This window comes from Malaclemys terrapin, chromosome 11 (genome assembly GCF_027887155.1).
Source record: "Malaclemys terrapin pileata isolate rMalTer1 chromosome 11, rMalTer1.hap1, whole genome shotgun sequence".
Lineage (NCBI taxonomy): Eukaryota > Metazoa > Chordata > Testudines > Emydidae > Malaclemys > Malaclemys terrapin.
In genome coordinates, this window is record NC_071515.1 from 45,397,216 (window position 1) to 45,423,205 (window position 25,990).

Consider the following 25,990-nt stretch of genomic DNA (forward strand, 5'->3'; position numbering starts at 1 on the left):
GTGAGTATCTGAGCCCAGGTCTGCAGACACACTCTTGCACTTGGGCGCTAAAAAGAGTAGTATAAAAGTTGCAGCTCAGGCTGGAACTCGAGCTCTGAAGCTCACCCTCTTCCCTGGGCTACGCTGCTGTTTTTAGTGCCGTAAAGCAAGACCGAGACTGTCAGCCTGGGCTCTGAGACTTGCTGCCATGGGTTTTAAAACACAGTAGAGATGCACCTGTAGCGTTTAACATTGATGCAGTCCTAGAAGGGTTACTAGATTTAGGGACACGTAAATAAAACATTAGGGTGGAAGACATTTAACTTTGAGGCCTCTCAACTTTGACAATGTCCCTTTGGCCTTTAAAATTTACTTCCCCATTCATTCATTCATTCATTCATTCTTCACAAGTTCTTAGGACAATATATTATACTGCATATACCTTGTTAAACAAATGAATTTTAAAATCTTTTAAAATAAATTGTCATTTTATAGCACATGCAGTAGAAAACATATGTTCGTGAAATATCTTTGTTCCATTTCTTTAACCTATTACTCTAATATGTAGTTTCTGTTATGTGAAATGGTACATCACAAAACATGAGTCCAGTTTCCCTGTGGGCCTTGGTGAATCATTATTGCATACATTGTTTAAGCATATGAAGAATGGTAATCTATTAAGCATATGGCACTTGAAATATTTCAGTGCTGCTTAATTTGTTGAGGTCCCCATCCTCTTTCTACCACAGACAGGATAACTGATTTGTATTTTGGAGGAATCTTTTCTTTTCTCTTACTTCTCCTTCAAAAAAGAAAAACAAAAAACCCAGCAACCTCTCACCAAACATGGTGAGTTTTATTTGTGTTTGAGATGCCATAACTTTGAATCTGAGGAGGTGCAGTTTCTTTCTTCAGAAGGGAAAGAACATTGTATTACTGTTGTCCATCCCCACTCCAGCCTTTTCAGCTATGATGTTTTTGGAAATTTGCTACGTAAGATAATTCAAGTACCTTCTGGTCATTTTCTTCAGATTGCCAAATTCTTGTTCAGAGGAAGGTGTAAAATTGTGCTTTTTTGGCAAATCTGCATGCCTAAGTGTTTCAGTGATTGTGGCCCTAGCTACATACCCTTTAATCCCTTTGGTGGGAATGGAAGTCTTCCTCTAAACCAATTTAAGAGCTTTACCAAACTTGTAACTAAGTCTTTAGCTGCATAGTTTTGCAAGTTAGTTAAGATGGATGGACTTTTCCTCATAAACCTGTTGTTGCTCCCACGTCAATTATTTGTGGAATTTTCCCATCACACAGTATTCACCTCACTCAGAGGAGGTGTTTGTAATTTATTTGGAATAACAGAGTAATATTAATCTATTATGAATGTTTTCTCTTAATATTTTTGATAAGATGATCAGAAGGCTAAAGGATGAAGTGGGCTGTAGTCCACGAAAGCTTATGCTCTAATAAATTTGTTAGTCTCTAAGGTGCCACAAGTACTCCTGTTCTTCTTTTTGCGGATACAGACTAACACGGCTGCTACTCTGAAACCTTCAAGAAGTATGTAACTCTTCTGATCGCTTATTGCAGTGCATGGTTTTTTATTTATTTATTTATTTATTAATTCAAGTGGTTGGTGCTATCTGAGACACAAAATGCACACAGTCCTTGCTCCAAAAAGTTTTCAGTGAAAACATTTCACAATTTTAAATTTTAAAGGGACACCATCAGTTCAAATCTGGCCCAAAATTTAGGTTGTGAAAAACAAGCTTTTACCAAATGTAAGATCACAAGTAAGGTTTCCATGAATTCTCTTAAAATTCTAATCAAGCAGTTTTAAAAACAAATAAACCCCCACAGTGTCTACAACCCAAACATTTCAGCAACCAGTGCGAGAAGAAAATGAAAGCTCTGTGAGGGCACAGAAACTATCCATTCTGTGACAAGATAAACTTTTGTAATCCAGTCTACATATGGCACTGAGTTCAGGAAATTGTTATGAGATAGTATCTGAGATTATGGGATGTTCCAGGAGAATGGTGATTTTGGTAGCTTTGTGATTTTTGACTGCTCCTCCCGTAATTCCCTGGTGCACCTATCATGTCTTCCAGAAGGCTATATGAAAGCATCCACAGTACACCAGTGTTTGGAATGGCAATGGGAACTTGAAGATGCATACACAAAAGCAATAGCTTTTGACATACCTGATTGTAGTGCTAGCGTGAATATAGGATTCAACAAAAAGTCTCTGTTGTGTGTAGATGCGGTGATTTGTGTTAACTGGGATCAGTCATAGAATCATAGAAATGTAGCATTGGAAGGGAGCTTGATAAGTCATCTAGTCCAGACTGCAGCCCTGAGGCAGGACTAAATATTTTCTGAACCATTCCTGACTGGTGTTTGTCTAACTTATTTTTTAAAACCTACAGTGATGGAGATTCCACAACCTCTCTAGGTAATTTGTTTCAGTGTTTAATTACCCTTACAGTTAGGAAGTTTTTCCTAATGTCTAATCTAAATCTCCCTTTCTGCAATTTAAGCCATTATTTCTTGTCCTGTCCTCAGAACGATTTATCACCCTTCTCCTTAGAACATCCTTTTACGTACTTGAAGACTGTTATCGTGTTCTCCATTACTCTTCTCTTTTCCAGACTAAACAAACACAATTTTTTAGTCTTTCCTTGTAGGTCATGTTTTTTAGAGCTTTAATCATTTTTGTTACTCTCCTCTGGACTTTCTCCCATTTGTCCACATATGTCCCAAATGTGGTGCCTAGAACTGGACACAGTACTCCAGTTGAGGCCTTATCAGTGCTGAGTAGAGCAGAAGAATTACTTCTCATGTCTTGTTACAACAATCCTGCTAATACATCCCAGAATGATGTTCACTTCTTTTTGCAACAGAATTACATTGTTGACTGATATTTAGTTTGTGATCAACTAGAATCCCCAGATTCTTCTCTGCAGTACTCCTTCCTAGGCAGTCATTTCCCATTTTGTACTTGTGCAATTGATTATTCCTTCTTATGTGTAGTACTTTTGCCCTCATCCTATTTATTTCAGACCATTTTGCCAGTTTGTCAAGATCATTTTGAATTCTAATCCTGTCCTCCAAAGCACTTGCACCCCTCCCAGCTTGGTATTGTCCACAAACTTGATACACGTACTCTCTATGCCATTATCCAAATCACTTATGAAGATACTGAATAGAACTACACCCTCATTAGTGAGGATAGGGCCTGATGGTGTTCCTTTAAGTCTCTTTCATGTTTCCCAAATGAGGTGTGAAGAGTTTGGCTACTTGATGTACATTTTAGTATTCTAGGTACTTTTTAAAGCTCAAGTTATTTGTCTGATGGCACAGATTAGGGAAATGAAATGGTACAAATTCCCTTCTCTAGCAGCTGGCTACCATATGTGGGTTTGATTAAACACAGGCTAAATAGCTTAAAAAGCATTTTTGTATTAAATCTTTAGTCAGATACCAGTCCTTCTTAACAGAAAACTTGCTTTAATAACAGAGGCATGTTGTTCTCATATTCTATCCCCTTAGCCATAATCCTTCTTAGTAAAATCTTAGCCAATAACTGTCCTCTGTTAGCTGTTATAAATCTGTAAATGGCAACAAAGAGGTTCATGGACTACTGTAAAATATTTAGTACTAACCGTTTGTATATTCAAGTCATCAGGATTTTAATGCGCAAGTGTTTTTTGTTGTTCTTGCTTTGACAAGTTAGTTTCTTCATTAAAACACTTTTCATTTCTCTATGGGCTTATTTAGTGTGGTAGGGTTTCCATGTTTATGGCTTTAAGTGCAGCATAACAAAATATGGAAGCTCTGTTCAAGATTGTACTGTTCTTACACTTAATATGTTGTGGGTAGAATTAATGGTGTTTTTCACCTAAAAATCCCTAAATGGTTTGTGATCTAGTTATCTGAGAGGCCACCATATTCCTATTTCATGCTGCTGGAGTTGACTATGGCAGAAGTATTTGAGAGAGTGCTACCTTATTATAAATGGAGTTGCATTCAGAGCATTCTTTGTGATTTTGCAACTCTTTCCTTGCCATTCTCCAAATCCTGGATTTAACAATCTTTTGGGCACACTGCAAAGCCTACCTTTCCCCTCAGACTTGTGGGGAGAAGGAGGGTTCATAAAATGGGATATAAAGGAGACACGAGGGTTATTTAAGCATTACTTAATAGGCTTGTGGTAATATTATGACAGTTCAATAATTGTTAGAGCACAATTACTTGCGTTGAGTGCTCTCCCTTTAATATGTATGAAGTGCCTAGAATATGAATCGGCATCATTAAAATACAAATAAATAATAAACTACTTACTTCTGGTCTTGTTGAAGTTCCCAGAATCAGCTGAATTAGTTCTGTTCATAGTTTTCCTGCCTACACTTTGCTAAATAAAAGGAAAAAATCCTGAAATTGGGCAAGTAATAGAAAGATGATGGAGAAAATACTTTTTATGTTACATATTAAATCTTGGTTACAAAGTTTTAGAGCTTTACCAGAAAAGTGTATATTGTAAACATAAGAATTGACGTACTGGGTTAGACCAGTGGTCCTTTTAGCTTAGTATCCTGTCTCAGGCCAGTACCAGCGCTTCAGGGACAGTCTACAGAACAGGGCAATTTTGGAGCGACCCAGACCACCTTCCCCTTCTGGCAGTCAGAGGTTTGGGGTCACCCCGAGCATGGGGCCATATCCCTGACCATCTTGGCTAATAGCCACAATGGACTTATTCTCCATGAACTTTTCTAGTTCTGTTTTGAACCCCACTATACTTTTGGCTATCACAACATCCCATGGTGATGAGTTAGATTAATTACATGACTGAACAATAAGGAAACTTTTGGTTTGTGCGCTTCTTCGGGCTATTAACCTAGCCAGTAATTAATCCCCAGGAAATTCCAGACCCAAAAGGTTTCATTATTGCTATACTAAATTGTGAAAAATATAAAAGCCTTAAAAAAAAAAAAAAAATTAACGAGCATTCCAAAGAAACCATTGATAGTTTATTTTTAAATTGTGTCAGTGGGAAAAATAAATAATATACAATCCGTGCTGCACCATATTAATCTATATAAACCCAGTGGAATTTTAGAGACTAATTCCCAGTCCTGCTTTGCTATTGATTATTGTTGTTTAACTGCCAGACAGCTATGTATTGTGGCACCGATATGCCATGGAAGTACGTCTATATCCACAGCAACATGCAGTTCCATTTTAAACATGTAAGCTGTTTTTATTTTCATAGTTGAGAAAAACAGTACTGACCTTGGGCTGGAGAATTTCTGGGCAGTTATTGAGCAACTGGCTACAGGACCTGATTCCTCCAGACTTCCTTGCTAACCATTAAAGCTTAAATGTGGTGGATTAACCCAATTCAGGACTACAATATACACCCTTTTAAGTAAAAAAAAAAAAACAAAAAAAAAAAACAGATGTCTCTGGAGATGTTTGCTTTGTACTCACTCCTTCTCTTCCCAGACTTTGTAATATATATATACAAGTATTCGCCATAATCTCCCAGTTCCCCTCTTCCCCACTTGACTACAGGCCCTCCTAAATATTGACTTCCCCCTAGATTATTACCGGCTCCTCACTATGGTTCTTCATTTTTCTCTAATACTTTTCTGTTTTGTGTCCTTTCTCACTAGCAAGAGACACTCACTGTGCTTCTTTACTGGAGCTTAACCTAATAAGAGTACATGGTTATTCAGTGAGGAGCAGCGCATGGAATGGTATCAAGAGGGTGTCTTTTTCCTTTTTTTCTCCTTTTAACTCCAGTGGACGTCTACAAACATTTGAAAATTAAGGTATTACTGCCAAAGTGACGCTTACTGAGGGACTTGGACAAGGAGACACTGGGGTCCTTGTGGGCAAGCTCAGCAAAGGGTTTTCTAGGTGTAGAGGGCATAGGAGAAAGTGTGGAGACAGTGGTGGGAGAAATGTACAAATGGGATCTTGAGGCTGACTTCCTTGGCAGAGGAAATGAGATGAGATATGGTGCAGTAAGAGATCAGGTCATCTAAGCAGGGCGATGCAGGGTAGGAGGGAAAGGAAAGAGTAATGTAGGGTTTGAAAGTGAAGCTTGATGTGGAGAAGAGGAGCCAGGGAAGTGATTCATAGAGATGGTGATTGGGGCAGAGTAAGGCAGGAAGGCAAACTAGTTGCATTTTTTTACAATAAAAAAACGAGGAGTACTTGTGGCACCTTAGAGACTAACAAATTTATTTGGGCATAAGCTTTCGTGGGCTAAAGCCCACGGATGAATTGGGTTTTAGCCCATGAAAGCTTATGCCCAAATAAATTTGTTAGTCTCTAAGGTGCCACAAGTACTCCTGGGTTTTTTTGCTGATACAGACTAACACGCCTACCACTCTGAAACCTGTCACCATTTTTTACAATGTTTGTCCACTGCTGTCTGTGTTTTGTTTGTACAGAACCTAGCATAATGGAGGTCTGGTCCATGACTAGTGCTTCTAGACGTGATGGAAATACAAATAATAAACTACAATTTAGCCAACTACGATGGCTGTACATAACATAAGCGCACCCTCAAGAACTCAGCAGTCTCTAATGCTGCCAAGCTTATCTGCATAAAGTGGAGAACTCTCACAATACAGGATCTCCATTATTAATAGCTTGCACTGTCCTTTTCATTTCCATATAGTGCTGAATTAAGTGTGCCATGACTACCAAGTTATGATACTACTCCAGTTCAAAAACTGTAATTGGCTAATTGAGGAAGTTTGAGCTGTAAGAACATTTTTACAGAATTAGCTTAGTATAAACCAGGTGTTGTGGAAATATTTTTAAGCAAATATAATTTGATAGGGAAAAAGTCCCCAAAAGATATGGGGAAGAGCCCAGCTGGACAACTCATAGTCAGATGAATTTAAATGCAAATAGCAGGAAGGCTACCCTCCTCTCTGAGAAATACAAGTAATTGCTCTGCTTCCAATCTATTTGGAGAGTTCATATCCATATTCTCCTCTGGAATAATTTTTTTTTTTTTTTTGGTGAAGCAAAGTATTTGACTGGAGATTTGAATATGTTGATCCACCGAAAGCTAGATATAGTCCCTCTGGGTATAAAGCCACTGAAGAAATGCTTATGTTTCAAAGGTGTTTCTTGATATACACAATGGCTTTTCCAGCCACCCACTTAATAATTCAGGAATTTAATCAGGAAAAGTGCCCATCCTTGCCCTGTTTAATCCAGGTTTCCTGCTATTCTTGCTGCATTAAGACTTGAATTTCTCATGGGTGTCATTTAAACAAAAATAATCAAAACTTTTCTAGGGTTAGATGAAAAGGCTGATATTTTTAACAGACATTCTCCTTGCTGCAACAATAGACACACCATATGGTTCAAAGCTTCCACCATGCAGGAGTCCCTGTCAGTGATTGCAACAAGCAGCAAATTAGTAATTATGACCATCTTTTCTTGTACATACATATAACTTATAAGAGCACTGTTCTGACCTTAATTGAGGTCCAGTAGCATGTTTGTGCCTTACACAACTGCTCTCCAAGCCAGTCACTTGTTAGTGTCAGTCAGTGAGTTGTAGGACATTACAGAGCCTTTGATTGAGCAAGATAAGGCTTCTACTTACTAGGGTCATCAAAGTATGTATGTCTGTTTCTCATTTTAATCCGTGAAGCAGTTTTCCGACACAATACAGCCAGGTGCCTTGGCCTCAGAACTGAGATTTACAAAGAGATCTCTTCAGAAAATGTCTTTTTCCTTAATGACACGATACTGTTCAAATAGTTATTAGCTTGATTTTTAAAAAACTAACAGAAATAAGTGTCTCATGACTGACTTAGTGCATCTCACCTACTTTACCCCTTGTTGATGACACTATTCAATAGGGTTGACTAGTTGATGCTTTTCTTTTCTTTTTTTAGACAAAACGTTTATAGAAGTGCCAAGATTAGGAGTTGAATTTCAACACTTTGTGGAAGTTGAAAGCAGGTTAAAAATACTGTAATCCTAAACAACTATATCCCTCCTTCCACCCTAACCCCGCCTCCTCCCCACCCCAAAAAATAAACAAATAAAAAAAGTTTCATTGTCATTTCCCCTCATTTTTTTCTTTATTGGTTGTTCTCCCCTCCACACACATACCCTGCTCCTTTTTTTTAAAGCTTAGCTTTTGCTCTATATGAAATCAGTTACCTTGTGCCTTTCATATGATTTCTGACACTTCCAGAGGCTGGGTCTGGTTGTTAGAAAGGCTGCACTTTCTGTGGTGGAAGAGATTTCCTTGGCTCGCATCTCTCCTCTGATTTTTACCATCTATTTTATTTCTCTTCCCGCCACCTTATTTTTTTGTTCTAGACTTGTCTGTCTTCCTTCCCCACCCCAGTTGCCTCCTGTTTCCTTATTAATTGTTTTAATTGGGGCCTCTGGAGTAACACTAGGTGCAATCCTTGAGGTTGGAACTTGGGAATTGGGCATCTAAGTTGCCTAGGCAGCTCTGAGAACATCTCAGCACACACACTATTTGCATCCTGTTTTTCATATTAAGAATTTTCTTGCAAAGCATACTTTCTGGGTTTTTTTTTAAATAAATATCCTATGGTGTATATAGAACAGGAATTTTATGTTTCATAATGGTGACATTAGAAAAATATATCTTAAGATATGCCTAAAAAGCATATTTGTACAAATATGAAAACTGGTGAATTCCTTTCTCGTGTATTTACTAGATATATTAAGTGCCTGGCACTTATATGGTCTGTGTGTCTATAAGACTCATGAAAAACAGCAGTCAGTCTTGTTCGCTGTTAAACTATGATTGTCAGAAGGGGTGACTTTAAATTTTTTTCCTGCCAATTAGTTTGACTTTTTACAAAGAATATATTATAATACTAAAATAATAATTTTAGCTTTTCTAGTGCACTGCTTCTTTTGACTATATGATTTATAATGCAATCTTCTACGTTATAACAATAGGTGTTGTTAGAGTTAACGCCGAGAGTTGAAAACAGAGAATGTTGTATTTGCTTATTAAAGATGTCCAGAACAAAATCTTCAACACTCTGTTTTCATTTGTACACAGAATCCTGGGCATTTAGAATGTGTGTGGGGGAGGGAGGGATCGCTGTTATGCTAAATACTAGATAATGGGGTTGACCATAGGGATCCTCTCACCTCGCAGGGTCCTAGAGCCTAGGCCCAGCCCGAGCCCGAATGTCTACACCACCATTCAACAGTCCCTTAACCCGAGACACCATGAACCTGAGTCATCTACTCTGGGCCTGCCATGGGTTTTTAATTACACTGTATGCATACCCTTAGTTTTTTTAAATTTAGCTTCATGTCTGCCTGCCTCTGCCCATGAACCACTCTGGCAGTTGAGATAATCTGAAAAACGCCTGTTAGCAGTTCCTAGATTTGAATATCTGTGGCTGGATGGCAAATTGTCTGCAGGGGAGGATCCTGACTCTGAAATCCACTTGCCCAATTGGTCCAGTGGAGCCAGACCTTAGCCTTCAAAGCACGGTGTAAAACCCATTTGTTCACTCTGACTTTTGCCTGAGGTGGGTTAACTGGGATGAAAGCTTGTGTTTAGGATTGCTCAGGTAATGGGTTAGGGATGTTACCCCTAAGTGAGTAACATCCCCAGCTGTTACTGTAGCAACCCTCAATACAATTAGCCACCATAGTACTTTGGAGGTTAGAATATCAGGGTTGGAAGAGACCTCAGGGTTGTGCCTTTTCTTTTCTTACGGCAGGGTTAGTTTATGAATTTTGGGGAGTGTTCTCTGTTGGAGGCAATATTGGCAGAGGGATGTTACATTTTTTAATTAGTTTTGTTTATTAGATAATGGGCTCAAGCTTTTATAAATCACACTATAAATAACTAAATCACAAGCACTGCAAGCCTTTCCTGCAGATCTTTAGAATGGAAATTTGTGTGTGTGTGTGTGTGTGTGAGTGATAAAGGTATTTATTAGCTAGTTTAGAGAACATTTGAGCTACGCAACATGATTACTTAGTTACTAACCAGTAATTTCTACTGTGATTAAATGACCAAATGGGATGTAAAATGTGCTATTTTGCACTTGCCGTCCAGGTATTCACACCTGCTTGCTAAAATCACCTGCAGTACTACTTGTGTATAAGCGGGACAGGGGGTGGGTGTGTTCTTGTAGAGCAAGGAGAGAGCGAAAGTAAGCATGGAGCGGGGAGATAGATGGTCTCATTTCTGAAAGTTTCCACTAATAATATCCTTTGTTACTATTGTAAATAGTATCAGGTTTGGAAAGCTGGCTGAGTTTTCCTCCTTAAGTTTCAAAGCTACAGAAGACCTAACAAAGCTACTTAATAATCTTTCCTGTATTGGCTGAAGCAGGCATGTCAGGATTAAAGACTATACAGATCTGTAGATGTGCTATGTAGGTTGTTTGGTCAGGTGGTGAGATTTATAAATAGGTAGGTTTAATGATGTCATTAGGGAAGAACAGGCACAACACTGAACTCAATATGCACACTCTGCTTTTCTCCCCTCTGCCTGTGTATCCTTTTGAAAAAAATTCACTTGATTTAAGTGATGAAGAAAATATTGTGACTTATTGGCGGTAAGGACAGCAGCAGTTTAATCAGTTTGTAAAATATGTTCATGTTTTTAAGTTAAATAGGTAGAATAGCGTATGCATTGCTTGAAAACTATTATGTATGTTGAGTATCATATCAACAATGTTCTCATTTGGTACATACAGATTAAACTCTTTGCCGATATATTCCTCTCTGCCTGATTAACTGAGAGGTATGGACTCAGTGGGTGAGTTAATGTCATGTGTCTGGTAAGAATAAGAGTGGAGTGTCAGTGTTCTTGCTACAGTTCTTTGCTTATTGGGGTGTAAGTCTTCCTTTTAACAGTACTTGGAACAAATTATGCCCATAGTTACACACCTGCAACAACCTTTTGTCAATGGTATTGTACAAGTATGATAGAAAGCAGAATTTGTCTATTTGAGTTTGATTATATATTGTCCCACAATTTTTAAAAATAATAATATACAGGAAACTAAAAAAAATTATTAATGGCTGTGCTAAAGTAAAAAAAAAAATTACATTTTCTGAAATTATCTTTTAGTTTTTATATCTATAGTATAGTATGAACTTGTTTCAGGCACTACTCCTTTAGAACCCAGTCCTGCAAGTACTGCCACATGGGTGGACCCCTACTGACTTCAGTGAGACGCTGAGTAGGTGAATGAGTTTGTCCGCGTGTTGCAGGATTGAGGCCTAAAAGCTGATTTCCTTTCATGTGAATCTAGCTGCTATTTGTCTATAGTTACAGTGCTTTGAGCTAAAATTGATTTAAAAAAAAAAAAAAAAAAAAAGCAAAGCTACTCAACTTGTTCAGCAGAATACATTTTTAAATCAAAATAGCTTGAGCGTTTAAAAAAAATCCTTCATGCTACTCATAGCGAATTAATGGCTTATGGATTAATTTTTTTATGAAATGTTTTTAACCTGTTAAAATTACTAACATGTACTTTATAACTTCGTTTCTTCTCTGCCAAGTTTTCAAATAGACGTTGTTAGTCTCTGTTCAAACCTCTGAAATTGGACTTTTTTTTTTTTTTTTAACACTTACTACATACATAAACAAGACTGTTAATTATAAATAAATGCTGATATTCTTTCATAAAGAATGTGTATACTACTGCTACATTTACATAATATTTTAATTCTAGATACAGATGTGTACATTTGTAGCAGTTCAAGTTTGTTGTAATTTTCAACATCAGTTTTGGCATCTGTTTATCAGCATCTATAATACTAGACCGAAGATTCTCATAGTATCAGAAAAATTACTTGAAATGTATAGAAACACCCAAGAATTGTTTCTGAACAAAGGTTGGTTCTCCAAATAATTTGGATGTAGAGTTTATTTGAATTGTATTGGGACTTTGTTTCCAAGTTAACCCATTCCCAAGGGATAGTTTGCTTTCAGTATGTTGCAAGTATATATTATAAACTGCTTCCTTCTTTTTGTGGACGAGGATTATGCAAACAGATATGGATAACTCAAGGTCAGAATTGTGAAAAAAATTTATACTGTTTAAATTTAAGGTAGTTATATTCCTTGTTAAATTATGTACCTTCAGGTTTAATTAGGTTATATTTAAAGATTATACTCTAAATTACATGGAATATAGCGGATATGATATCTTATTGACTTACTTTTCTTGCTGCATCAGTTTACAGGGACATGGTCAAGGATTTTAGGACAAACCTTTCCTGGACCTTCAGTTGCAGGCATGTGATAGGTGCATGTATGATAGGAGTATGTAGTTTCACCTTTTTGGACTTGAGCTCCAACCTTGGTTCAGGCAGCAAAGAAAGAATTCAAAGAATCTTGCTCATGCAAGCAAATTCCTTGTAAAATTGAGTATGTTGCCTGCATACAATTATGAAGTAAAAGCAAAGTGGCAAAAAAAGTTAGGTCACTGAATCAATGCCATTTTTCTCCACTACCTTGGGAGTGTGCCTATCATATGGTAGAAATCAACGTGCCTTTGTAAAAATTAATAGCTCTAATACCCATTTTTATAGCTCTAATACCCATTTTTTACCCAGCAATATTTAGAAGGAAACGGTCAGTTTATGAATCAAATTTTTATAAAACCTTTGCCATGTGTATGTCTGACACCTTAGTTTAGTAAAACTGTAAAGTATTTTGGATACTGGAAGTAAACTGAATGAATGTATTTACTGTTTGTTTACTTTTTGCATATCACTAAATATAGACAATTCAATTGAATTATCAAGTGCGTTTCCAATATTTAGATTGCTAACAGTGTGGGAACATGCTTATTTTTAATATTTCCATTGGATTTCTTGTTTTGTTTAGATCATAGACACCTTTCCATTGACCTTTAGATTTTGTGAATGCTTATTTTTGTGTTTTAAAAAAATCATTGGCTTATGTTTGAGCTAGCTCATTCTTTTAAGTATTCATCAGGATAGTATTGAAGAGTTCCAGTACATTTCTTAGGGTGGTTTATTGACAATTTTAAAAGTGCTTAAAAGTTAACCTCCCCAGTCTTTTCTTCTCTCTTTTCTTCCCTCAGAGAAAAATAATAATGTCATCAGTTAAATATTAGATGGAGATTGTTTGTTTTTTAAATTATACCTTCTCTCTCTTCCTGAGAGAGAGAACGGGGGGGGAAGGGGGTTTATGATGATATCAGGTGTAAGAAGACAGTAGCAGCAGCAGCAAAGAGGAAGCTGCTGCTGAAAGGCTCCCAACCATGGGATAGGGATCTTGCTGTGTTTGAAGAGAACCTCTCCACTTCCCCATTTGCCTGCTTCAAGAATCCAGCAAGCCAGCCTGAATTCTTTCAGGAGGGATTAGGCAATAGCTGCTGAGTGCTGGTATCTCCTGTGCTGTAAGCCTGTTAGAGGAAAGACACATTCTTCTCCCCAGCAAGGAGTTTTGGGACAGGCCTTGTCTCTTTTTTGCATTTGGGGCCACAAGTGGCCAACCTAAAAGGGGAGTCAGTTCAAGTGGGACAATGGGGAGGGAGGTGTCTGCTGTCAGCAATGGCAGAAGTGGACTTGAAAACTACTGGTTAGCCCTATGTAACAAAGGTCTGGGATCAGAGTCTGAACTATTCCCCCACCTCCCCTTCCCCACCCAGTGCTAGCAGATAACCAAGAGCAATCATGGGCTCCCACACCATCAGTACCCTCTTACCCTTTCCAGACCTGATGTTGGTGAATATCCCACTGTCTCATAACTTCTAAGATAAGCAGAGGGTTTCCCACATTTTGGATGCTAAATGTGAGCAAGAGAAGCTGGCTGAGGGATGGAAGATTCACTGGTTTCTCAATATGACAAGGAATTTTGGCCCATACTTTACCGTACTTTAGTAAATTAGAAATAACATCAAGCCCAAAGCAAAGTTCGGCAGGACTTGAGAAATGTACCCAACACCTTTAGCCTGAGAGAATATTAATCAAGGTGAAAATATCTGTGCAGACACTTCCCTCAAGGCCACCCCCCTCTGCAATTTAAAAGAATAAAAGTTGTTTTGCCCTTTCTTGCCCTTCCTGTCCTTAATTCCACTTTTTCTTTATTTCCTTTCCTATAATAGACCATAGTGCAGCTAGCATTCCCTGAGTTTTCTCCTGTGTCTGTTAGCCCTTTTCATGCCCTCTTTTTCTATCACTTCAAGTATCTCTTTCCCTATTTTGTGTTCTCAACTTGCTATTGAGTTTTTATTGCCTCTTTTATAAGAGACAGCTTTTTCTCTCCAACTTTCTCTCTTGCCTTTTTCCCCTCTAACTTTAACCCATCAGTCTGTCTCTCCCCCCTCCTGGCCATCCATGCACACAAAGGGCTTGGAAATTTTACTAAATACTCTGTAGCTAAAGGGATGCTGGAACAATTTGTATAGTGGGGGTGCTAAGAGCTTTTAATCAAACTGTAAACCCTATATATAATGGAAACTACTTCAAGCCAGGAGATGCAGCAGCACCCTCTGCACACCCCTAGTTCCAGCACCTATGGCTAAAGGACTGAAATGTACAAGCCAAAGACTGATACAAAATATGGGGAGTCTTATTGTCTAGGGGCAGTCCCCAGGTGAGAAGCCTTCACTAATCCCAGCTACTAGGAAAGTGGAATTGCTTGGGATTATTTCCAGGATGCTGTTGCTGGACTCTGCTCAATGACTCTTTCATATGAACCTGGTATTGTAGTTCAGCTAGTAGTGTTTGAAATTTAAGCCCAGTCTCTACCCTTCAAATTCTTTATAGCTGCTGAAAGGAAGAAAAAGCTTCCTGTCTTCCCCACTCCTACTGCAGTGCTTCCTGGCTACTGTGAAGTAAGAGAGTGTGTCTGTGTGGTGGTGCTGATGGTGGGTGGGGTGAGCTAGTCTTCCTCTCCTCCAGGCTCTGGGCTGTTACGTTGGGGAGTGTTACTCTCTTTCTCTCTCTTCCTCCCCCCCCCCATCCCTCAGTTTTCATTTGAGTCCTTCTGGTGAATAGTTCCAGTGCTTGCCCCCACTGTTTCTTATACAGTATGTGTCTTAAAGAGCAGCAGTAGAGAGAAATTGACCTAATTATTTTAGTCTGACTGGTGCTCTCAGGGTTCTGAATCCCAGCTGTGAAAACCATGAGCACCAGAAGCAGAACTGAACTTTCTGTTTGCAGACTCAGTTCATGATTGCAAGGTTAGACAGAAAACCATGGGAGTTAGAAGCTTAATTGTCAAAGGAGGGGTGGGGGGAACTTTAGAGTCTATCCAAGTTAAGGGCATTGATCAGAGAAATTTTCTTACTGACCATGGGGAAAATGGGATCAGTGTGTCTTAAGACTTCCCTAATAGATTTGGCATAGGTTTGCTTAAGTTATGAGCACATAAGATTTATTAGTGTATCAAAGGTTAAGCCCTCCATTTCAGTTTAGATTCTTCTTTTGCTTCCTCTCTGTTTTTCCTGTTTATTCAGCCAGTTGTATATTTCTCAGTCAATGTAGTAGGTTTGTTTTCTTTTCTTTCCTTTCTCTTTGCCCCACTCCTAGCCATTCTCATAATTAGTTGTTCAGATAGCAAATGCTAAATGGGTTATTTTGAAGAGTATTATTAAAAGTATTAGTAATTTGCCTTCTGGATTATTTCTGTATAACTGTGCTTTAAACTGTTTTGTACTGCTCTAGATTTCAGTCAGCGGTTGACACTTTGCTGAAAGATTATTGGTACATTTATAATTATGTACTGAGTGCAGTATAGGTGAATAGTGCTTGACGTAGGCAGGTCTCAGCATTTGTGTTTTAGACTTTCTCCACTAGATCTCAGGGTTCCCAACCTCCTGAGTCTAAGACTATTCGGACTTAAGTTACTTTCTGCAGGGAAATGGAAAAGAACAGATAGATGCAAAGAAAAATAATTGCCATGGATTCTCTGACTCTGCAGGATATGGTATGACCCTTTGCATCTACGAGTGCTATCCTGACTTAATAAAAGCATTCTCAACCATCCTTGCTGAACATTGACACTGATCCTTTTCTTTTTGTTTCACATGGGTAAGTCAATGAGGCCTTACATGTTAATTCCAAGTCTCTGGACCTGATATGCTCCTAATAGAAGTGTTCCTGATTCCGTGGTTAAAACCATGACAATATATATCACAGATTTGGTTTTCCTCCTCCTCTGAATTGCCCTTTTTTTGCACTTTAAATTGTTTAGATAGCAGATAATCAGACAGGCAAAATGGTCTGTGCCAAATGACCTGAAGGAAGCAGAGAAACTCATTTGCACGGCGGTTTTAATTTGCTGCCTTCTTGCTTTTAGTGGGATCCAAAACTTTCCCCAAGATTCCATTAAACTTTCAGTTTTAATTTCATGGTTACATTCCCAGTTACATGGTTTGTTTCCCTCCAGGAGGAGACTGACTCTTCCATTCAAAGGCACGAGGCTATTTAGGGAGAGAGACAACACATCCCTTAGAGATTGGGAGAGAGAACCGTCTTGTGTCTGGGAGGCACCCTGAGCACATGTTTAGCATCCAGGGATGCTCATTTTGGGTGAAGAAGGAATCGCTCATTTAAAAGTTTTTGTTTTTAACACTCTTCACGGGAACAGGGAGAGATCCAGATTTGCAGGGAATTTTTCCTGTACCTTTATTGCAACCTAGTTCAATAAACCCATAGAGATGATCTGTTAGAATCAGTTTAGTAATCATATTATTATCAGATCACATTACTTGCATATCAGTGAACATATCAATTACACAGTCGATTTCTGTTATGTAAGGACCACCACAGACCCCTCCATTCTTTCCAATGGCACATTTATCATTATATTAAGCTAGTTCTGGATTTGTGAAATTTTACAGTGTTGCTTTTTCCCACTAGATAAGCTGTAGAGAGAAATGTTACTCTGTAGTGATCTGTAGTGATATTTCTATACCTCTTTTGTAAAGATTGAGCCATCTGTTGGACTTCACAGATGGACAGTGAGTTTAACTCCACTCACAATCCAGAGTTCCAAGGTACTCAATTAACAGGCTTAGAAATTGAAGTGTGCTTATCTACAGAAATGCATGCTTCCTCCATATTGTCCAATGAGGATGCCTCAAACCTGGCCTTAGAAGGCTAATCTCCAGGGATAGAAAGATACTTCACTCTCCATACACTGATTGATTCCATGATCCAGCCTTTGGCTTGAGTGTCTGAGTACCAGTTCTGGTGGAGGTTTTTGTAATGTGACTATCTAAAAGGAATTAGGTTGAGAACTTTAACTCAGTTTACATCAGCCACAGAATACTAACCTAGAGATAACAGATTATGAACCCTTTCATTAGTCTCTTCAGGCAGTCCCCAAAGGATGATACAGTTTAAAAAGATACTGTTCATATTTGACACAGAACTTTAGCCCCCATATTTAGGTTAATGTTACATTTTTATAAAATATTAAGGCTAATTTATAGAAATAAATTCCATCATTTATTCTGCAATGGTGGCAACCTAAACTTTACATCATTTAGAAAGTGAAGAGACTAATTATTGTAATTCAAGCTGAGTGCAATGCAAAAAGCTAATAGCCAACTTAAGCTGTTAAAGCACTTTAAGGTTCCATTACAGGAACCTTAAATGTTGGAAACGCACTTAATAATTCAATTGAATTGTCTATATTTAGTGATATGCAAAAAGTAAACAAACAGTAAATACATTCATTCAGTTTACTTCCAGTATCCAAAATGTTACTAAATAGATAATGAACTATTTAAAATGTGATTTTAAACATGTGTCCCTTTTTAATTAAAGTGATTTTAACTAATCAACAAAAGACACTACAGTTTTTCTACCCACTGACTACAAAGAGACATTGCATCAGTAAACTCTCACTTAGCTACAGCAAAAGCAGATTCTCAGACGATTAGTACCTAATAATTGAAATGAGTGTGACTGTTCATATGTATACTATTGAGAACAGATTTAATTTTTTTTCTAGATTAGGGCCTAATAGAAATCTTGAAGGAGAGAATAGGCTTTTTAAAACTTCTTGTTTTTAGGCAAGCTTTAACATAGGAATATATAGGAAATAAAACTGCAACAATGACTACGGTCAGTGGAATGCCATATTTTGTTGATAATCTTAGGAGGTTCTCTTATCTTTTAGATAATCTACCACAGAGGAAGACAGGAGAAATGGGAAGGAGAGATTTCTGAAGTAGGGGTGGGGAAGAATCATAGCGCTTCCATTGCCTGCAGGATTTTTAAAATCCTCCCTAATGCATCCTCTAGAATTGGAAAATATTTTGTTTACCTTAGAAGTCTTCCAGTTTCAATGCTTTGGGATAGCTCATGATCAACTAGCAGAGATGTTATGCTCCGATATTGTTTTAAAGTTATACAGTTTTTATTTTCTGTTGAAAAAATATATTAAATATGTCAAAACTAAGATTTAAAAAAGGGTATTGACATTTTTTTTTGAATCAAGAATAATAAAGTTCAATATGTTACTTGAAAGTTTTTTCATCAGATAGTTGTTGTGTATTCAAGTGCTCTGTTCAACTGTACAATATATTCCTTGCACATTGCAGTAGATGAAACCTATATAGTATGTTTGCTTTTTCTTTTTTTCTTCACACTGTCTCCTTGCTTCAAGTTATTGGGAAATTAAACCATTTATTTAAAGAGTCCCTTATAACTATCAATATTCTGATATTAACAGGTTAGTGAATGTTAACTGCAGTAATATTTGGTATCTGGTAATTCCATTCCCTAGTAACAAGAGGTTAACATATTAAAAAGTTGATTGAAGAAATCTGCATTTCTAAAGTTAAATCTTAAACATTTAAGAGTTCTTGTTCTTGAGACACTTTTATTTACTTTTAGAGTTATTTTGCAAGCTATGCGAGAACTGAAAGGGAAATGTTTAACATGCCACTGGGGAGACTATCTTTATTTTTAACATAAAAACATTTCTTTAGAACTGCTTTCGATGTGGGGGAGGGACCCATAAAACATCTTGAACTTTATATAGTGGTTTTTTTTTTTTTTTTTAATCTGGCGGGGTAGAAAGGAGGAAAAAAATGTGACCTTAAGATGTGATCAGAGACTATAAGGGCATGTCTACACTTCCCATTTAAAGCGCAAAAAGTCCCTTTTTTGCGCAAAAACCACGGGACATCTATACTTGACAATGACTTTTTGCGGTGAAACTCAGAACTTTCACCGCAAACAGAAAATCACCTCCACGAGAGGTATGCAGTTCTCCTTTTGCTGTGATGTGCAAGTGAAGACCTGTTCTTCCTGTTTACACGGCTTTTAGCCTATGGAGGATAGGTGACCACTCTGGCCAGCAGCTCTGCTGCTCTGATGCTAGGTAAACAGATGTCTGCCCCTCCCACTGTAAAACCCCTAGAATTTTGAAACTCCCCTTCCTGTTTTCTTGGCAAGTGCTCACTTATCTGGCCAGGTGATGATGGCTGCTCCACCGATCCCCTGCTTGGAAGAATGCTGAGCTACTGGACCTGATCAGTGTTTGGGGAGAGGAGGTTGTGCAGGGACCCAGCATGCCCCGCGATCATGCCCCCCCTTCCCACAAGACTTATCCTCAAAATGGAGAGAGCTGCACTGTGGGATAGCTGCCCTTAGTGCGCTGCTCTCATCCGCAATGGAAGTGTTGTAGATGTGAACACGAGCTGACGCTTGTGGAAGTAAGTGCGTACACAAACCAGCGCTTTTCTTTTACCGGTTCCCTATCACCAGTGAAACTGATAGCGCCAAAACTCTGCAAGTGTAGACATAGCCATAGATTGTGGCTAAAAGCAACAGTTAGGCTCAGCATGAATCTTGACATGTTTAGTTTGAGACTGATGCATTATTCTAAGAAGTTTTTGAGTTTCTGCCATTGTGAAACAGCAGCACACTTAGTAGGGATGGTGAGTGCCTAGACTTTTCAGTAAAAGCTTATTCCCCATATCAGTTTCTGTCCCTTCACTCTTCTTGGAGTTATTTTGGTTTTATGTTTTTAGCCTTGTTTTCTTTTTGTTTGTATAGTTTTTATCTCATTCTTCACCGTTGACCTACTTTTTGGTTTTCTTTCACTGCCTCCACCTGTTTACTTGTCACTCTTCCCATTTAGACTTTCTTGCCTCATCCCTTTCTCAAGTCTTCTCTGAATAGTGTATTTAACATTCTTTGTCTCTCAGGGCTTGTCTACACTACAAAATTAAGTCGACTTTATCTAATTTGACCTCGAGCTTCCGAATTAAGTTGATTGCGTGTGGCCACATCATGCTTATTGTCTTGATGGAGTGCATCCTCACTAGCAGTGCCTATGTCGATGCACAAAGCAGTGCATCATGGGTATCCATCCCAAAGTGCAACTTGCCGCAGTGTGTTTTGGGAAGTTTGTGCAATGCCTCATGGGACCAAAACATTGTTGCAGGGGAGAATGGGAACATTGTCGGCATCCCATGATGCACGGTGCTCCCTCCCTCACATCAACAGCAAACAACCCAGTGGTTTTCGCGCCTTAAAACCGCCGTGCATACGCCATAACCCCAGAAACATGGAGCCTGCTCAGTTGTGCAGTCTTGCTGTGAGTATCTCAAACACCTTATGCCTTCTCCTGCAGTATTTCCAGAGCTGAATTCGGGTCCACTTCGTGGAACATAGCAATGTCCTGCAAGCAGCCTGCTGCAAGCCATTCAAAAAAACAATTCACAATTGCTGCTGGCAGTCACAGAGCACCTGCACTCTGTTGAGCACTGTTTCTGGTCCTGTGAAACAAGCACTGACTGGAGCGACTGCATCATTTTGCAGGTATGGGATGACGAGCAGTGGCTACAGAGCTTTCAGATGCGGAAGGCCACCTTCCAGGAACTTTGTGCAGAGGTTCCCCCGCCCTGCAGTTCAGCAACACAAAAATGAGAGCTGCTGTGACAGTGGAGAGGCGATTGGTGATCGCTGTTTAGAAGCTTGCAACACCAGAGAGTTACTGGTCAGTGGGGTATCAATTTGGAGTAGGTAAATAACTGTGGGAGCTGCTGTGCTCCAAGTGTGAAGGACCATTAATCAACTTCTGTTAGGAAGGGTAGTAAGTCTGGGAAATGTGCAGGATATAGTGGATGGTTTTGCCGCAGTGGGGTTCCCTAATTGCGGTGGGGCAGTAGATGGCATGCATATCCCTATCTTGGCAGTAGACCACCTTGCCGAAGAGTACATAAACTGAAAGGGATACTTTTTTTCAATGAGCAACAGAGTCCTGTGGCACCTTTAAGACTAACAGATGTATTGGATCATAAGCTTTCATGTTAGACACATGTTTTTCAATGGTGGATCTTGGGGGCGTTTCACCAAAATCAGCGTAGGATGGTCGGGAAAGGTTCATGAGGCATGTATCTTTAGGAACTTGAGTCTGTTCAAAAAACTGCAATCCGGGACAGAAAAAAGTCAGGGACTTTCTTTCAAGACCACAAAATGGACATTGACAACAATGAGCTGCCTATAGTTATCCTGGGGGACCCAGCCTACCCCTTGCTCCCATGGCTCATGAAGCCGTACAGTTTCAATATTGTCATGAAAAGTAAAGCATTGCTGGAAGATGTAATGCTTTTTGCAGCACAACACACATGTATTTAGTACAATACAGTTCCACCTATACAGCAGTATATGGCTTTGTTGAGTTTAGCTGATGTCTTCCAGCATCACCTTGTTGTGATGAAAAATAATATTTTGGACAGCCAATTATCATTATTTCCCCCTCTCTACCAGCAGGCTAGAAAGTGAGTATTGTATAATGGTAGTCAGTCAGTTTGGGAGCTAATAGCCTTACTGCGTGTTAGTCTGTATGAACTGTGACTGACTTTGCGCTATATTGAATATACAATAGAAAATGAAATGTATACTTAGCTTTAGCTAAGAGTTAACTATGTAACAGTATCTTCAAGCCCAGCATCGGAAATATAATCATTCCATATTTTGATAGAACAAAGCAGATATAAATTAAGACGAACGTTTATGTGTATCAAAAAGGAATGCAGCATATGTGATGTGTTCAGTAGTAAGAGGAGTGTTAAATACTTTTGATGCAAAAAGACATTTCATGAGCATTTTAACTTTTCATTCCAACATGTGATCTAATACAGAGTAGCTTGTCAACATCTGTGTACTTGCCAAGAAAAGCCATGTGTTCCAAATTTCCCATTTCAGAAAATAATATTCTCTGTGGAGGTAACAAATTCATATGATGTTGTGTTACAAATGCTACTGTTCTTTGAGTGATTGCTCATATCGATTCCAATTAGATGTGGTGCACGCCGTTTGAAAGTTTTTTCCCCTAGCAGCACCCGTCAGGTCGGCTGTGGAGCCCCCTGGAGTGGCACTTTTGTGGCGTTCAATACATGACTCTGCTGACCCGGCGCCTCCTCAGTTCCTTCTTACCGCCAGTGATGGTCGTTGGAACTGTGGTGTCTTGATTTGCAAGCTCTCCGTGTTTCCCTAGCTTCTGATTTGGACTGTTTGTATTTTGTAGTTGATTAGTTCTTAGTTGGTTCTTAGTTATTGTAGTTTTAGTTAGTTACTTAGCTGTTGGGCTGTGGGGTTTACCCTCCACCTCGACTGCATTCTCCTCGGGGGACTTACATGCCTAAGTCCCAGAGGTTCTGCAGCAAGCCCATGCCAACAGGCAATCCTCATAACGCTTGTTTAAAGTGTCTGGGGGAAGCACATCCGTCAGAAAAGTGCAGGATTTGTAAGGGCTTTCTCCCCCGAATCAAGAAGGAGCAGGACTTTAGATTGAAGCAGCTCTGTATGGAGGCGGGACTTAGACCACAACCCACATCGGCACCGCAGGACCTGGCGCCGAGTTTGTCAGCACACAGTGCCCTGGCAGCAGTGGTGGAGGTGGCACTGCGAATGACTCTGGTAAAGACCCACAGCACCATCGCTCCCTGGTACTGAAGACGGCGGGACTGGCCCGGCACCGATCCCATTCACTGGTGCAGAAGTGACACTGGAAGCAAGAGAGGAGTGGTTTTCCTACTTCAGAACCCACTTCATCAGAGCTGGCCAATGGTGTGTGTCCCACGGAGGAGCCCCCAGATCCGAAACTTTTGGAGCCTGCACCACTGACTTTGACCCTGCAAGGGAGACCGTTGAGTCCAGTGCACTTGGACTCCCCGGGTCTGGTGGTGGAGGAGGTAGAACTGCCTTCCACCCCGGACACCTTTGAGGCAGAGACCTCATTGCAATGACAGCACCGAGGTCCCTGGCCCTTTGTATTAAGCTTCCGATACCATCACAGGTGGCACCATCCTGGGGAAAGTCAGCGATATCTGCTTTCCGACAGCCTGCAGAGGGGAGGCACTGCTTGGAGTCCAAGTGCTGATCAGCCTTGCGGTGCTGGTCGTACTCGTGGCGCAGGTCTGACTTGCGGCACCAACCAGCAGGCAATCCTGAGCAGGTACAGTTTTAACTCCTGGAACTCAATGCTGAAGTTTAGGGAGCTGGTACCAACTGTTCTTCAAGATGTGCTGCTCATATCCATTTCAAACCCATGCGCCTTCCCCTCTATCGGAGTAACCGGCAAGAAAGAACTGAGGAGGCACCGGGTCAGCAGGGTCATATATTGAGCGCCATGAAGGTGCCACTCCAGGGGACTCCATTGGTGCTGCTAAGGAAAAAAATTTCCAATGACTGTGCACATGGTGCACACACACCTAATTGGAATGGATACGAGCAACACATCTCGAAGAACAACAGTTATGAGAAGGTGAGTAACAGTTTTTTGTGTGTCACTAACTTGAGATCTATGTAGTTCTAATTTTGTATTTTTTTTCTTATTTTGATTTAAAGAAAATATAAAAAATAACTTTATGCAGCCTCTCTACACCCTAGTAACATTTCAGTTTAGAATTACAAAATATCACCCACCAGCATAATCCAGTAGAAAATTAGTGTTCCAGGGCAGACAGAAGATTATAGATACCCTTGTGGCATACTCTTTTTTTTTTTTTTTTTTTTTTTTCCTCCCTTTCTATACCTTTTTAAAAAAATGTGCAATCTCTTTGAATTTAGTTTATTAAAAGCTTGGAGTAGGTTCAAGGTGGAAGAACTACTGAATTAACTGCAAATAGGGATTACTTCTGCATTGTGTAAGCCACTTTTCCATGCTTTTTAAATTGGCCTTTCTAAATATAACAATTGAAGCGTCATATAGCTGAATATTTGAATATTCTCTTATGATTTATAAAAAGTATATTTTTTGAATGATTTGCTTGGACTAATTTTAGAATCACTTTTATATTTTTATGGCAGGCATTACCAGGTGACACTGTTACGCATAATCTCCCCCCCTATGTTGGCGGGAGACCGTCTCTCTCTGACATAGCCCTGTGCATATGAGCGCTTATGCAGGCAAAACTTATGTCGCTCAGGGGTGTGTTTTTTCACACCCCCGAGTGACAAAAGTTTTGCCGACATAAGTGCTAGTGTAGCCCTGGCCTCAGTTCTATATCTTTCTTCAGCATAAACTGCCATTGTGTGAATTGGGTTATGGTTTTATGATGTGGACAAATGTAAACTTCGGGTTAACTCATATTGTTAGTGACATCTCATAGCTTTGCGACCAGATCTCCAGCAGTGAAAGGCAATTGCATTAGCCTACTTGGTTAGAGAAGTAATATTAACCCATCAACGCTTGTTGAACAAATCTTGCCCTCCTCTTTAGTTTTTAAGAGTTAAGACAACAAGGGCAGTTCTGACCCATTCAGTGCAAAGATCATCCTAGGCATCTTGAAGAAGTAAAAACAGGCCAAAAGAGGGAGAACTGATTTATTCTGCATTGTTAGAACCTGTTTGATTTTTATAATGTACATATTTACAATTTTTAGTGGTACTGCTTTTATTTTTGTCACTAGTCTCTTCTTTTAACCTATATAAAAACCAGAATCTCCACTGTGTTTAAAAAAAAAAAAATTGTGATTCACAAGCTGTTTGTTGAAGTTTTCATGTAACCCAAAAATAACCCTGGCATGCTGCCCATGCTGACCAAAGTTAATTGAGTACCTGTTAGCTCGATGCATTTGAATTTGTCACAGAAGAGTTGTAAACCCAAACTAGCGAAACTGATTTAAGCCCTGTAACCCTGTATATAAGCAAATTTTTTAAAAAAATAAATAAATATGAATGGAGGAAGGTTCTGAATCTTCATCATGGTTGCTTGATTTGGAAAACCGTAAGTACTACTGATTTGTTTTATAGGGCAGGGATTCTCAACCTTTTTCTCTCTGAGGCCCCATGCTATAAAAACGCCAGGGCCAGGAGGCCTCGGGGCAGGAGCCTTGGGCTTAGGTATAGTTTGATGTTTATTTTTGGGGGGCAGAGGCCAGTGGGGCTCGAACCACCTCCACATGGAGGGGGTCCAGAGAGGGAGCACCACCTCCAACCCCGACTCACCTTAGCAGGCGACCCAGCCTGTCTGGGTTGGGGGGGACAACCAAAAATTATAACTCAAAGGTGGGGGGCTTAGCTCAAAATTTTTTTAAAACAGCCTAGGGTGCAAGGAGGGGGTAGTGAGGGGCTGTGGGTGCAGGGAGAGGGGTGTCTGGGGCAGTGTGCAGGCAGGGGGGTAGCGAGGGGTGCAGGGAGGGTGTAGCCTCAGGGTATAGGGAGAAGGGTATTAGGGGCTGTGTGCTGTGAGGACTCCCCTGCGGTCCCTGTTGCTGGAGGGTTCTGCCAGCCATGGAGCCGGGCCTCCGGAGCCGGGTGGCTCTTACCGGCTGCCTCTCTGGGAGCAAAGGGGGCTGGGAGCTGAGGAGCAGCTTTAACCTGGGGCACCAGCAGGAGAAGAGGGAACACTGCCACTGCCTGCTCCATGGCACCTGCCTTCGACCTGGCGGGGGGGGGAGGTGTGGCGCTGCCCCCGGGACTGCCGTGCTCTTGCACTGCAATTGGGGGAGGGGGAGGCAATGCCCTCCATGTCCCCAACTTTGCCCAGGGGCTCAGGGCTTCTGCC

General features: G+C 39.8%; 1 protein-coding gene across 3 annotated transcripts in view; it reads left to right on the forward strand.

Moving 5' to 3' along the window:
• Positions 1-25,990, forward strand: part of COBLL1 (cordon-bleu WH2 repeat protein like 1) — a 135,968-nt gene that overhangs the window by 55,831 nt on the left and 54,147 nt on the right. The window contains exon 1 of one of the 3 annotated variants that reach the window (XM_054043729.1): positions 25,142-25,210. The exons of the other annotated variants lie outside the window; for them this stretch is intronic. Coding sequence (XP_053899704.1) covers positions 25,162-25,210 — 49 coding nt within the window. The 5' untranslated portion in view covers positions 25,142-25,161. Of the gene's footprint in view, positions 1-25,141; positions 25,211-25,990 lie in introns of those variants that run through there. 3 annotated transcript variants of the gene reach the window in all.